The sequence below is a fragment of the Ylistrum balloti genome, unplaced genomic scaffold (genome assembly GCF_031769215.1).
Source record: "Ylistrum balloti isolate Yb309-2 unplaced genomic scaffold, AGI_CSIRO_Ybal_v1 Utg369858, whole genome shotgun sequence".
NCBI lineage: Eukaryota > Metazoa > Mollusca > Bivalvia > Pectinida > Pectinidae > Ylistrum > Ylistrum balloti.
The window spans coordinates 539944-556283 of NW_026782007.1; the positions used below are offsets into that span (position 1 = coordinate 539944).

Here is a 16340-nt window from a genome sequence, read left to right on the forward strand (position 1 = left end):
GTTAGTAACATTTGGGATAGTGAAGTGGTATGATCTAAAACAGGTTTATTTCAAATACAGATGTTGGAACGTTAGTAACATTTGGGATAGTAAAGTGGTATGATCTAAAACAGGTTTATTTCAAATACAGATGTTGGAACGTTAGTAACATTTGGGATAGTAAAGTGGTATGATCTAAAACAGGTTTATTTCAAATACAGATGTTGGAACGTTAGTAACATTTGGGATAGTGAAGTGGTATGATCTAAAACAGGTTTATTTCAAATACAGATGTTGGAACGTTAGTAACATTTGGGATAGTAAAGTGGTATGATCTAAAACAGGTTTATTTCAAATACAGATGTTGGAACGTTAGTAACATTTGGGATAGTAAAGTGGTATGATCTAAAACAGGTTTATTTCAAATACAGATGTTGGAATGTTAGTAACATTTGGGATAGTAAAGTGGTATGATCTAAAACAGGTTTATTTCTTATCATTTCAGATTTTTATTTGGTTATTATTTCATTTCAAACAGTTTGGTTGGGAGATTAGGATTTTGTGCCCAAACCGTTTATTTTCAGCAAGGGTAGTGGCATATACTATTAAACAGATATTCATTGTTATATGTTGTGTCCGAAATCAGTGGCATTACTCCGACTAGCTATGTCATTTCTTGAGGATTTGGATCAGGCTTGAAGGAAAAGTTGGTTCATGTTTCAGAGTTTAAAGGTCAAGGTTATTGTTACTATTTTAAGAAATTCGTCAGGAATTTGTTAATACATTTGAAGAAGCACATTCATTTCTTACAGGCATTGTTCAGTTTGAAATATAGTGCTACATTTTGTTTAGATATAGAATAAGTATGTGACAGTTACCTTAGTCTGTACATCACTGTTTGTAGGACTTCATGAGCGTTGTGGCACCTCTCATCAGCCTGGAAAAGCAGATGAAAAATATAGTGTCCTGTATGACTACAGTAATGTCTGCTTCAACTCTACCTGTCAGTGTGAGTATGTTTCCATGGTAACAATATTTCATTTAGTATTATAATGGAAATGTCTCTTGTGAGGTTGAATGTTACCATCTGTTAGGGTATTAACTGCCAAGAGATTGATTTTAAGTGATGTCTATATTTAGAAAATATTGTTTCTAGGATATGGAAGAGTTCCAAGAACAGTATGGAGGCAAAATCCAGCAAGACGTCCGCAGTGACGCTCGAAAGGTAAGTACATCAAAAGTCTGTCAACTGCAGTGAAACTCATATTTATACAGTTAAGCTAAATGTATGCTGAGTACCTTAAGAAATCTCATACATCTATCTACTGTAAAATCATCAATTTTTTGGAGGCACAATTTTTGTGGGTTTTTTTTTCTATAATAATGTTATTTTTATGGACAATTGATTTTATGGATAGATTTATCTCAATAAATCCACTCATGTTGATTTTGTAGTTTTCAGTTTGTAGACATACAAATTTGTGGGTTTAATTGAAAATTAATCTCCTAGGACTTAATGGATGTTAGAGAGTGGAATGTTGGGATATTTGTTTCTAACTAGGTGTAGTAAAAATTCGTAAAAGGTGGAATGTTTCCGTAAGGGCAGATATTGTTATAAGGTAGACTAAAGTTTAGCATATTTTAGATTAATGGATGTTAAAGAGTGGAATGATGGGACATTTGTTTCTAACTAGGCGTAGTAAAAATAAAAATAAAATGGAACTGGTATTAGACTGCTGAACTTACAGATAAAATTTCCCTGGGCAGGGGAAACATTTAAACTCAAGATCTTGATTCTAAAAGTCGTGACAACAAAACCTTTTTGTTTAAATATAGAAGATAACTCTTAATTTCAGATGTATGAGGATTTCTATGAGACAGAAGAAGAGATCAATTTGCAACTCAATGTCTTTGCTGTCAACATGAAAGTAGCTTACGGTGGTATCAATACTGTCGATGTTCAGCTCGGCCATGGGTCTCCGGACGTAGGTAAGATATAGAAATTAGTTCATGTTTCATCAGGATGAAAGGTTCACTACATTCTTTAATATTTACCATTCCAGTTGTTTTGGATGTGGATCACTGAGAACACATTTTTATGTCTCCGCCTGTTTATGGTTCTTTGTCAGTTATTCCCTCAAAATTTCATCTACTCTTAAACGGATGCAAATATTTATGCTGTTCTGATTTGGCATATTTCAGCAGAACATGGAAATCATAACTTGGTTGAAAAGTAATCTGAAACCTATTGTAATTGGCTGATTGAATGTGTTGTAGAATACTCTGAACTTGGTGGCGATGAAGAACTACCCTTAGGAGCAGAATTTCAGGATCACCTTGCCTGCCTAATTGATAAACGCAAGAAAGCTCCTGTGGAGAAATATGCTATGGCAGAGAAACTAGTGAAACAGTTAGAGTAAGTTCATCTCTTCTCCACAAAACATTTTGCTAGTTTAGAATTTTCTCCAATAATCCAAGGGGGTACATACAGCACTTATTTCCTGTTTCTATAAATCTAAAGATGAGCTCATCACAAGACAATGTCATAAAACTTGTTGAAATTTCTACTCTACAGTACATATATCTGAGTTAATTTTGGATTATTACAGTATATACATAGTTATCTTTTACTGCTTAATGTGTAAATAACATTGAATGAATTCAATACTAATTGCTAAATATGGTAAGAAAAAAACAGTTTTATTTATCAAAATATCTTGGACAAGTTTCACTTTTGGGGTCAAGGTCACTGCTGTTACCATATTTAGAAAATCATTTTCATAGATCTAATGGCTTCTTTCCTAGAGTCCCGTCAAATTTCACACACCTACAAAAACACAATTTATCTTGGACAGGGTCAATTTTCAGGGTTGTTGGGTCAAGGTCACTGTTTCTGTTTTTATAAATGTTATAAATCAATACAGTGTAATAGCTGTTGTGGTCTAGTATGGGACACGTATGGCTTCAGCAATACTCAGTATGCTTGTAAGTATTTATCTAAATTTGGTTGCCTTAGTAAGGAAAAGAGAATGGGCAGTGGGAGGTATGGATGTATTAGTTAGTCATTGGCATACTTGTCTAGTAAATCATTAACTCGATGCTATGGATTACACAAACACACTTCTTTCTGTAGGATATCCTCGAGTTTGACTCACCTTAATGAGAAGGAGAAGTTGGAACAGGTAGATCTGGATGTGAAATGCCTGCAGTTGCTCCGTGGCCTCATACACAATGAGATGATCCGTCTTCCCGAGGATTGGGAGGGACACTCACAGTCGCATAGACGGTAAAATATCTTTGATAAACAGATAGCAATATGGCTAGTAATTCCACTACTGACTGCAATAATGGTATTCATTCTGTGGTAAAATTGCCACAGTACATTTCACTCAATGTTACAGATTGTCAAAGTGGATTTCACTCCATGATGTCGAAGTAGATATGACCCTGTGATACATGTTGTTGTTATATACCTTTGTCTTGTACTGCAGACAACTAAAGGTGATTGAAGAAGTCCAGAATGCCCTCAACACCTATGGTGCAGTGACCAGTGTGTTGGAGCACTTGTCTCGCCCACAAGACAACATTGTCAGGGAGGTCCTCGCCTTCCTTGCTGCTCTCCTCTTCAATGGCAATGATGAAGTCCAGGTATGTATATCATAGTCATCAATATTAAATCAAGCCATAAATGGTAAGGATCTGATCTTGGTTCATTAAAAGCTTGACTGACAAATGTAAATAACTCTTTCAATCAAATACTATGATTAAAAAAAGAATGTGTCTCTTGCTGTAAGTATCTTTATTACAGATACTAGTCCCTTAATTTATTTAAGTTTTGTGATTGAGTTAAGTGGATGGAAAAGAGACTTAAATGATAGATACTAGTGATGGACAATTGCCTGAAATTTTGTTTTGTTTTCCTGTAATTGGATATCTTATGTTAAGGAGGTATTATCAAACTATGTTTTACTGCTGTCAATAATCACTCTCAACTCCTTGAGTGTGGATGGGTGGCACAGTGGTAACATTTGTCTTTCACTTAGGTGACCAGGGTTACTTTTCTAATTAGACATGATAATGTATAAGATGACCTACCCGACCCTGTAGATTTACTCTGGTTTCCTTCCACAGTTAGATCCCTTGTGGGCTCCCATCCAGGTCAAGGGTAATTTGTATACAGTAATGTAACTTGTCTTGATGGTTATTCAAAAATATAGTTTCCTTAGCCTTTTCCAATTTATAGTAAATAGATATTGTAGTATTCATTGCTTCTTACACCCTTACAATATAGAGGACATCAACTTCATTCTGTCAAAAATGGTTCGTAAAATATTTATAAATTATCAATATTTTTCCAGCACACTAGGTAGATTATATAGACTTTGAAATATTGTAAAGTAATGTTTAAAATTTCCTCTATTTTCAGGCGAGTCTGATTTCTTACTTCACTGGAACTAGAGAAGAAACCTTCTTCTTTTCCATCAAAGGTCGGATGAACATGTCTGCCATAGCTACCAGAGAAAAGTAAGATATAGTTACAAAGCTTCCATGTAAACAGGAAGTGGATGAATCCTAAATTCTTTGTTTATCATACAAATTGTACTCAAACAAATATTTGTCTTCTCAGTTGGTAGAACATGCTAAAGTATTTTTGGATAAGAAACTTTTTTGCTTTTAACCTGACTGGACAAAGAATGATACAGGGAAAGGGATTACTACTCCAATTTATCAAATTAACGTGCCTGTCATCTTATGGGGAAGCATCTATAACATATATACAGTCTGTCCTGTCAGGAATCTTTGCCATATCTTGAGAACTTTTGAATAAACTTACATTTACCCATAAGTAAATGTATCATAACATGAAGTCCTACATCTTAATTCATTAAGGCAGTTATTATTCTACAATGTAGGTTAAGGGGGCGAAGTTCACACATTACAACATCTGCGAATTTATCAATCCATGGTTTGCATGGTTGTGCGCACATTCATGTTACAGACATTATCAAGATTGAAAAAGAATCACCTTCACCGAAAGAAGACTTTAGACAGATTATACAGTGATTTCCATAATTATAATGACTTTTCTTTAAGGTGATCCCCAACATAAATTGGATCTCTCATGTTTTTAGCACTACAAAGTAAATATTGATGTTATTTTTCTGTTTTTAGACGACTATTACAGGCGATGCACACAGCTAAGCTGGATGAGGCAATACAGCAGGCTAAAGCACTAAAAAAGGCCATGCAGACTGGACATATGGCTACAGTAGTGAGTAAACATCTAAATGTCGGACTTGACACCCAGACAGGATATATAAGTACAGTTGAAAACTGATGAAAATAGAATAAAGGACAACAAATACATACATATGAACTGAAGAGACAGATCTAAGAGATAATCACATGATTTCAATAAGTGCATTCAATTTATGTTTGTTTTTTGACATTTTTTGCATCGATAGCTTAATATATGAAACCAAAGCAAAATATCAATTTGAATATCGTACGATAATCAGATAACTATGATAGTATTCTAGTTGGAATAAATACTTATTGATGAGGGGTATGTCCATTGTTATCTCAGGAAATCATGAAGGCGAACCAGATGAACTCCATGCTGTCCATGGCCAAGCGATCAATGGCCAATCTACGTCTTGCTTCCAGACAAGGAACGGTAAGTACACTGAAGTATTATTGTTTATCTGATGCTTTAGAATTACAGATCTGTCACCTCTTTTACTTTCCATTTATTACAACATCTTCTAATCACTGTGTTTTTGCTTTCCATTAACTATCTTTAATTATAGGAAAAAGTTCTCTCATAGGAATACACCTGACTTCTCTAAAAGTATAGGATGTAAAAATGAAAATTTGTGCTGTTTCCTGACATAATATATTTCCTTGCACCATCTCCATAATCTCATTTTTCTCAGAGTTCTGGCCCTTTTCATCATTTTTTGTATATACTACAGTAACATTACTTGACAAATTTTTAGTATCGATATGACAGAAATTCCTTACCATACAAGAAAAATATGATCAATTAAAATTGATTTTAGAACAAAGTCACATGGAATGAGTGTAACCACACAATAAAAATTACTGCTTTTCTGAAATGCAAAGGTACTTCCAACGAGCTTGAGAAGTATTTATCAATGCTGTGCTATAGCTGTGTTGTATTAATGTTTGTTCTATTGCTATTTGAATTCCTACAGAGACTAGGAGGATCCCATCGATCCATAATGGGAGGCTCACGAAGGTTCGGTAGTCGTAGCCTCAAACCTGGACCAAGCTCACGCACCCCGAGTAACAACATGCTGATGGCACCAAATGGTATAGCTGGCAAACAGGGCTCTATGATGATTGGAAATAAGAATAGCAAGGTTGCACCAGCAATTAATCCTGAAATTCAAGTGGAGGTATGTTGTTTTATGCTGTAGAACTTTGTGTTACTGATGTCCAGCCATTCTCATTGCATCCTGTACAAATCTAATGACATATCTTGAGAACTCACCAACAAATATGGTTCAGATGAGTCCCACACAGTATTTTAAAAAGAGATTAACCAAAGATAGAGAGGGGTCTTATTTGTGAGCTCTCACCCTGTTTGTAAATGTCCATTATCTCTGGTAACATTGCTGTACTTGACTTTGACTGATACACACAACTTTGAAGTGGTATATGCCACTGTTTATTGATGATTTCGTTATGTTGACCCAAATGATGACTTGTTTTGGGCACAACATAGTTTTACTTTTGATTTAAATAGAACACAAACTTTAGTTGAACTACCACAAAACCTCGGCGAGGTAAAGTTTCAGGGGCAAAGGACAAGGTCGCCATTATTTATAATTAAAATTAACAATTGTTGAACAACTTCATATCAGGCTGAATTTCATCAAATTTATGCTTAGGTCATCTGTGTGAATACTTGTGATGAGTATGTCTTTCAGATTCCAAAGGTCAAAGTCACTGTTACTATTTATAGAAATTTGTCAAACAATGACTCTAATATACATGGGAGAAAAGGCGATCATTTTTTGTATGAAATATTGTTTTATTGTTTATAGATTGTCTGTCCTTGATTACTGATGTCTTGTGGTTTGTTTCTTAATCACAGAACGTAGAAGATGAAGAATTAGAAGAACTTATGCAGCACGCATATGAAATGACTGCTGACCTAGATTTCCATGACGATGGCTATATTGAATTAGTGCTTAGGATTCTGGGACTGATGTGTGACAACCAACACACAGGACTTCAGGACTACCTACGGGAACAGCCTGACAACATCAAGTCTGTTAATCTGGTGGCTGAGACAACTCGCTTCCTCAATATTCTCTACTCAAACATAAACGACAGATCCATGGCTCTCATTGTCCAGCTGTTTGACACCCTTGTGGAATTCACTTCCGTAAGTCTGAGTACTTCACATCCTTTATAGTTCCTAAAGTTATTCTTGCTAATTTTTTCAAAGAAACTGTCAAGTTCCATTTGTAGTTATAACAGATGCTTTCTAGAATATGACACAGTGCGATATTGCATATTTCATATTTGGTTAAAGAATGTGTTGAGTTTTTCAGCAAAAGCTGTTTCAGATCATTTTGGGATTCCTTGCCATTGGTAAATAATGTGGTTTATACAATCAAGTTTTGGATATGGATTAGGGACAGAAGCTTTATACACTTGAAGTCTCGGGTCATTTTCCTTACATGTTTTAGGGCCTTGTTACACTCGTGTAATCAAGACATCAGTAGCCTTAAGTATTTCTGATTAAAATTATGAAGTTGGAGAAATTCCAGTACAGGGGCATTAACATCATAATGTGACAAATTTTCATACAAGGTTTTTATGATAGTATGATAAACATTGTGGTAGTCCTGTTTGCAACAAGCGCTGTTACCCAAGTGCTGTCAGTAAATGTATTTGACACACCTCCAGAGGCTTCAGCTCTTCAGCTTACTATCGACCTGTAATTTAAAACATGTGCTTGACTAAGTAAACAGTATCTAGTAAATTCTGTATTTAAAGGTGGTTTTTTTACTAATCCTTCCCGAGAGAAATGATTTGTGTTGTGTTTATTATGTTAATTTTGTCTTAAGATTTGAAATCCTTACTGCTGTACACTAAGTGCTGCTGTATTTCTCTATGAATGTTAATCAACTAATTTTACTGATATTTGATGACACTTATTTGTTTCCAGGGCAACCAGCAGAATCAGGCTGTAGTATTTGATAACAAGATATGTGATTACATCAACCACATTTTACGTGTGGGTGTCTTCAAGGGCTGCAAGGAAAAAGATGTGAGTATAATGCAAAGTTCCAAGAACCTTACAAAGGATTCACTCACACAGAGTGTGTTTATCTTGTCTCAAGTCAGGAAACAATTCCAAATGTCAAGGTTATTGGGAGGGTGTTTCTTACGTAAAGTCAGGGGATTCTTTGAAATTCAATTGTATGTTTAGAACATGTTTCTTAACTTGAAGCTAAATGTTTACTTTATTTGTTAAGGAGTCAAAGGTGAATAATATTAACAGCAGCCTTCATTTGAAAGGTCAAAGTTCAAGATTTTGTTAGAGGAAAATATTGTTCTATAAGTTGGCTGTATTAATTGAAAACAATTTAAAACCATATTGGAATATTTTTCATAGGTGAAGATTTTCCAATTTTTCATTTAAAATAAAATGATTGTTGCAAATATGCATGGATAATTGGAAATGGCCGAGTTGGCTAGTGATGATACTGATATGACATCTGATTTTCATAGCATGTGATATGCCAATGAAATTTACAATAACTTTCCTTTTTTTAAGGATGAAATTTTACAGTCATGTAAATATTCAACATAATAGCAAAAATATAATTCCTTGAAAAATTACTAGTTATGCAGTATGTGGATTTACTTCAACTGAGAGTCAAATTGACAATTTCAACATTGGAATGAATAATATAATACATCTTGCAGCTGATGTTGATTATTAACTTATACTAGAATGATTTGTATTAAAGAGAAATATATATAGTTAAATTAAATCATCAATAATTTCTATTGTTTTTTTTTGTCAGGTGTACATTTTGAAGAAATCTATTGCGACTTTAATCAAATCCTTGAGTGAAGAGAACCCACCAGAAATGAATGAAGATAATCCTATTGCCACTCTTGCTAAGGTAAACAACTATCATCTTATAGAAGTAAACAAATGGTTCAACCTTTACAAATAATCAACATTAAAATCTCAGGATAAAGCCATTGGAATTTTAAATATTCTAATAGGATGCTTGAGATCTCTTAATTGTCATAATAAATATTTTTAAGTTTTAAAGTTTAAATTTGTGATATTAAGACTTTGTTAGTTTGAAGATATTAAGGAACTTGCTAGGTTCATCCATAGTCCGTTATATGCAAAAAATAAAATCCACATACCAGACGTTTGTAATAGACTTCCACGAAAGGTTATTGAATACAATAAATCAGAAGTTTTGTATTCAGGGTTGATCTGGAAAAGTTTGGTCTAAAACAGGTGGTCAGATTCCTTATATAACATATTGTTTGTTATATTAAGATAAATTATCATCTGTCTGAACAGTTTGAAAACTTTGTCTTTAGGTGAAATATTCATGTATCCAGTTTAGGTGTCTTATCAAACCATTCAGCTCCATTTTGTGCACAAACTTGTGCCTTGCTGGATTAAAGGCTTTAAAATGTTTTTCATATCAAATTTTCTCTCACTGATGAAGAGTTAAAATTCATATGAAATAGAAAATTGGGTAATGGTCATCACTTGAGGTTCTTTGTTTACTTTTAATTATGTAAAATGGATTCTGCCATTTTTCATTTAATTTCACTAACTTTCAACTCTTCATTTAGTTTTAAATGTTTGTATAATTTAGAAGTTATTGATACCTGTATAAATACATAAATAGAATTTAAATATTGTGCTGTTGTATTGATATTCACTGTCAGTGATTCTTCTTGCTAGAAACCAGTAAATCCAAGGGATACGGTGAGCCTTGTTATTATATGCTAGTTATCTCCCCTTGCATGGATGTACAATGTACTATTAAGCTTTTTAGAGCCAATGAATTGATCTTGTCCAGATATATCTATAAAGGGGAATTTATTTTTTAATTGTTTGACATGGTATGGTATTTTAAACATGTTTAATATTTAGATTTACTCAGTACAAAAATGAATTTAATCTGTTGTAACTTACTTTAAAGTGAACATGTTAGAAAATTACAAGTGAAAATTATAAAAGATTTTTAATGAAATAGTTGTCATTTCATGATCTCAAAAAAGGATGTTGCATATCTCAGGTTTTACCTCAATATATCACTTTGATAGACAATGAAATGTAATATGTGTCTTAGTGTTGTACTCTCATTGATGTTCACAATGTTAGTGATTCACTTGCTAGAAACCCTTAAATCCAAAGGATACGGTGAGAATTGTGATTACATGCTAGTTATCTCCCCTTGCTTTATCCCAGCGTTTGCATAGAAGCTATATGCCTACGTGTTGTCCACAACAGATATATACACTGTATAGATTTTGGAAGCTTCATAATTTTTCTTTGATTATTTGAAAATTTATTTGAGGAATTTGCTGATAAATAATTGTCTTGGTAAATTGGTATTAGATCTGACACTGGTTGAATTATTTGAAATTATTAAAAATGTATATAGATATATATACATTGTATCTATTGTATGAAAAATGTAATATGTAAAATACTGACTCTCCTACCATTACTATACATTGTATATTCCTGACTTTAAACATAATCAACGCATGTATCCAACCTGATGAAATAAAACTTCTAGGTCTAGTTGATTGGGTGGGTTATACTGATATACTGCTAAATAATCTATAGTTATGTTGGACCTACAGTTTTCATGAAGCTTTGCTCAACTTATGTCAGTAAAGTTCCAACCTAAGTGAAGGTCTAAGTGAGAACTACAGGATATTAATGAATCATCAATAATGCATATATACAAATGTAAATGAACTAAGGAGGAGGAAGGAGCCAGTTAGATGGAAATTAGTGGGTTTTCTTAGTGTGAAACCTCACGTTGAGTATGGATACCTCAGGTGTATTTAGGGCAGTTACAGAAAATAAATTTATTTTAGACAGGGAATAATGACCGCAACATACTTAAATGTTTTCATACAGATCCTGATGAAGACCCTGTGATAGGGTCAAAATTATTAGACTGGCAAAGTTTCTACCAATAGGTGACGCTGGAGTATGGTGCGGTTCTTATTCCCTCTCTACATATATAAATAGTACTTCAGACTATTAAAAAATATTGTAATATATTTTTATAAAATATTGACTATCATACTACCTGTACATTGGATATTGTCTTCGTCTTTGATAATTTGGTTACTGACAAGTAGGGTTTCAGTCAATATAATGGTGAGCATGTGTGTCAGATAAATTACTTCAAGACCTTTGTTGGGACTATGGTTTTCAGGAAACATTGAACATTAAGTTTTCAATCAAATTTTATAATTATTGCTCAATATTTTTAGTTCAATGCTGCATGTATCCACCTCCATTATACTACCAACACGACTCCTACAAAGATGTCAGCTGGTGGATTATTTATCATTTGGGATACTGTTCTTACAAACTTAATGAGAAATATGTATTTCTGAAACTGGAATTGTAAAGCTTATATCATATCATAGGACTAGATGTATGGCATGTTGCAATTTAGATTTTCTGTTGCAAAGTTATTTAGACATATTTCACTTTTGGTCTTGTACCTCAAATTGTTATTAAAAAACGAAGCATGACTGTTTATACTAGGTCTTGACCACACACTAAATCAACGCTGCATGGTTCAACCTCCACTGTTTTTCTTGGTAATTATTGGAAGAAGTTTTTCTTTTGATGGATGTTATGCTGATTTGATAACTAACAGAAAATTGATACCAAAGAGGTTATGTTTGTTTAGTGTGCACAATCACTGTATTTGTATACTGTAATCAGCCTATCTATGAGACTTGGGATAAATGACACAGATTGAGAAATTTAACATGCTATGTATAGGGAATGTCCTTTCATTTATTTATATTTTTTTGAGTAGAAAATGTTCAGGATTTTAAAATGTGGATGAATAAGTTCATGTATAATATGTATATATTGTGTGATATGTATTAAATAAAGCTACCTGTCTATATGGCTAACATAGATGAGGTATTGATAGTGCTGTAAATTAGTAGTTCAAAAATATAAAATGGCAGCACATCATTTCAGGATTTTGATGATAAAAAGAAGGTAAGTTTCTGAACATGATCAAAAGGTTGATTTAATATCTTAGTATTACTGAATTAGTACAGAACTAGTTTTAGTTTAGTTACAGAAATCAGTTATAAATTTCATCTAATATTTCTAGAATTACGAGAATTGTCCACCACTAGTTTTAGTCTATAAATACATCAATCATTTAATGACAGTTACCCAACTTCGTAATTAATTGTTATCCCTCATTCATTCATTCATTCCCAAATCCCCAAACCTTTGTCCATCCTTATGTCACATACATTTCAATTTTTCTGTTTATCATAAAAATAGAATTTCAAAAATTGAAATAACACATTAATATAACTTTTGGGTAAATAATAATGATTGCCTTGAAAAAAGAAAGGGGAAAGAAGTCTCCTTATTAGCTTTTCTGGTTTGAATGAAATATTAACTATATCTTTCCAATGTAGTTCATACAAAGAGGCCAGTCTTACCTGTCTGTCAATCTATGGATTAAATAAGTTCATTTATTTTACATCTAATTATTGTAAAAGTTTTTAAGTTTCACTTATCTGCAAAGTTAAGGTTGTAAGATCAATGTGGATTATTTTTCTGAGAAAATAAGAAAAAGATATTATATTTCAGTGTAAAATCAGTTTTGAACTTTCTACTATCGTGACAATTGTGGCAATATTGATTGATGGAGTAACAATGATGCAATCATTTGAGTGTCATACCTTTTCTTATTTTTAACATTAGAAAGAACCTGCATGAATTTAGTAAAAGAGATTTCTAGAATTTTATTTTTTTTATAGAAAATAGTCTCACAACTTTATTTTAGTATTTCAGTGTTTTAATTAGATAATTCCATGTTATGTTTTTTGATCCCATATAAAGTATAAATAAGTAGTTTCTTACAAAATGTCAAAAGAAATTCAGTTTTCTTTTCTGACAAGATTTAATGAAAAGTGTCTCTTTTTCAGAACTGATTATATACATATCATTTCAAAATATATTTTTACATGATATATTTTTTTTCAGGATATTCCATAATTTGTTACATTATTGTAAGATGAGATTAATTATCAGAAAGAAAGAAATGGGTAACACATGAACTTGTAATCTATTGTTCAGTGCTGAAAGTATTGAAATATAATAACAACAGTTTAGACATTTCAACAAGGGAGATAATTATAAGTCATTGGAGATATTTATGTGGGGTTAATTTTAACTTGGATCTCCTTCCTTTTAGTTGGACAACCCTAAAAGTGTTTTCACAACCCAGATGGTAAGATCTTTAGTGAGAGACTTGTGCCTATAGTAGCACACTGTAGCTGGCTATAGAAAAGCCACTATTAGTGTACTATAACTCGCAAACAGGGTCCATTTGTTTGTAAAAACAAAAGGGTTTTAGAAAATAATGATGAATTCTGTGTTTTTTATATTAAAATTAAAATATGCTATTATAAAAAGCATGCGTTTATTACACAACAACTGGGCCTTGTTTTTGAACACAGGGAGTTGGACTAGGCCTTAATTCCTTCCCCTGAGTCTGACTCAGAGGACTGGAATTTGTTCATGACAATGGTATCCCTCATTTGTACTTTAAGTGAGAAAATAGAAAGATGACAAAATACTAATACTGATAGTGCTTTGACTTGGCAATTTAAAATTTCTAAAATATATATTTACTGTATACAAGGATATTTTCACTTCAGGTCATTTTTACCCTTATTCCATTACACACAATTCGCCTCGTGATCATTTCACCCTCTCAGGAATGTTTAAATGGGTTATATAATTGTAACAAATTTTCACCCCATCTTAATTTGCTGTCCCTGCTCATAGATAAAAAAGGGTAAAAATTTGTTGTGATTGGAAATGTTCCAGTGTACAGTATATATTTGTGGTTTCCATATAAAATCCCAATGTTAACTAAGAGGTTGACGAGTTTGCAAAAACAATAAGATACCATTGTCAGTACAAAGGTAATGAGGTAATTAATCCCTGTATCATGTACAAATCTGTATGATATATTGATATTTTTATGCTGAAGCTGTCATACTAATACTGCAGATTGTTTTTTATATGCAGACGGATCCGGATTTACTAAAAATGTTGCAATCACGACCATCATGTATGGTAAAGGATTAACCATTTTTGTATCAGTGTTGTTTTAATGTCGTCTTTCAAATTTTATTTTTTTAAACAAAATTCCAACCTTTTTTTTACCTAATTGTCTTACCTTTGTTATTTGCTAAAGAAATTTAAGGAATATGCATGCATTACCCTTCAGATCTGCATGGCTTGACGTAAACTAAATTAAATAACATTTAAACAATAACAAAAGACCTTCTTCCCAATACATTGTATTATGTAACCCTTTCAATTATATCCATATCAGAGATAATTGCCAGCCCGCCTCTGTCATTCACATGATACCTTAAACACCAATTAAACATAATGAAATTTATTCTTAAACTTAAAAAGGCCTCAATAATGGTAGACATTTTCATTGCCGTGTGTTACAGTGTCCCTTAAATTTCAAAGATTACCTTTCTATCAACATCAGTTCAGTTAAACATTTAAATTTTCATCATAAAATTACAACCTCGTTGATTATTTTAAACACACTAATAACATTTATTGCATATCCTTCCATTAGCTGCTTTTTGTCTTTTTAATTCTTAATCTTTTGAAGAAATAAAATTTTGACTGTTCATTTAAAACTGTTTTCTTCCTTCTTAATGCATTAAAATAAATGTATTGATATAAAACCTTCAGTATTGAGAACATTTCTACTGATAGCACAAATGTTGCCCTATAGTTGTACAATAAGATATCAACAGCATAAGACTGATTTTTTAACACCAACAATACAATTTTATGATATTAAAGGCAATCAGATACACCTTAAAATGGATGTAATTGATTTTACTGGGGATTTTCGAAGAGGGGGAGAGGGGGGTGTTTGAGACAGAATTTCAGATGAGTAAATTAGTATATATTTGACGACGATATCGCAATGTTTGGATAAAAATAGTATTCTGAAGGATAGGAAATGTAGTATATGAAGCTTTTTTGCTGTAGAAATTTTTTTTTTTTACTTATCAAATTCCTTATTAGAGAAGTGCCAGCATCTAACTTTCCTGCCTTCCTAAGTATTTGTGCTGGAGTGATGCTTACATTTGTATGATATGTATCTGAGAAGATACCAGGTGTGTACCAGCAGTAGTGTTTATCATACAGCTTATGATTCCAGTCCACTCTTTACTTTTAGGGTGCTACCTACAAATACTCGTCAGTAGTTTCCAGATCAAAACAGGTACTGGTCATGTTCCACCATTTGGTGAAACATGAACTCAATATCATCCAACTTCAAAGAAAATAACAAATACAAGTGTGTGGAATCTAACTTTTGTGTGTTAATAACTAGATACGAAAACAATTGTGATCATTGTTTTCTCTTTGTGAAAAATGTGTTGCATTCTATGATAAAGTATGATGCATATGTGAAAATAATGATATGAATTATATGATATTTATGTTGATTTTTGTAATTGGAATAAATTATAAATTCCTAAACATATTTGTATTAAGTATATATTTTTTAAAATGAAATCAGAAATCCTTTACACTATAAAATTTATTTATTTTACAACAATTGTGAAACAAGTTTTTTTCAACTAATACTAATCACACTTGTTGACCTGGATGTTAGCGTGCTTAGGGGGTCTTCTTGTGGGTGAAAAGCAGAGTACCCAGGGCAAACCCACGCGGTCAAGCAAGTGACCCCATACCTTTTCACGTCTGTTCCGGAAATCAAATCCCGAACGGCGAGGTGAAAGTTCAGTGCATTACCACTGTGCCACCCAACCATCCTTTTTATTTATTTGAAGAGGCAAAATTAATTTAGTTTTACAGATGTTACAATATTTGTGTTGCCTGAAATGGAAACTCATGAGAGCAAGACCATGATGTTACTTTATGACTAGTTTGATTAAAGATGTTATACATTTAGCTCCAAAATTTTGTCTGACTTTAACCAAATTTGGTATACAGCTAGACTACATAGTGGAAACCTAAACACATTTGTCATTTC

The 16340-nt window shown here is 32.6% G+C and overlaps 1 protein-coding gene across 1 annotated transcript in view; it reads left to right on the forward strand.

The window, feature by feature from the left end:
- Window positions 1-16340, forward strand: part of LOC132545854 (inositol 1,4,5-trisphosphate receptor type 3-like) — a 143107-nt gene that overhangs the window by 106130 nt on the left and 20637 nt on the right. The window contains exons 46-60 of the mRNA XM_060209525.1: window positions 884-988; window positions 1136-1204; window positions 1836-1968; window positions 2257-2395; window positions 3113-3265; window positions 3471-3627; window positions 4406-4503; window positions 5152-5251; window positions 5567-5656; window positions 6198-6401; window positions 7103-7396; window positions 8186-8287; window positions 9051-9152; window positions 9965-9988; window positions 14333-14380. Coding sequence (XP_060065508.1) covers window positions 884-988; window positions 1136-1204; window positions 1836-1968; window positions 2257-2395; window positions 3113-3265; window positions 3471-3627; window positions 4406-4503; window positions 5152-5251; window positions 5567-5656; window positions 6198-6401; window positions 7103-7396; window positions 8186-8287; window positions 9051-9152; window positions 9965-9988; window positions 14333-14380 — 1818 coding nt within the window. The remainder of the gene's footprint in view (window positions 1-883; window positions 989-1135; window positions 1205-1835; window positions 1969-2256; window positions 2396-3112; window positions 3266-3470; window positions 3628-4405; window positions 4504-5151; window positions 5252-5566; window positions 5657-6197; window positions 6402-7102; window positions 7397-8185; window positions 8288-9050; window positions 9153-9964; window positions 9989-14332; window positions 14381-16340) is intronic.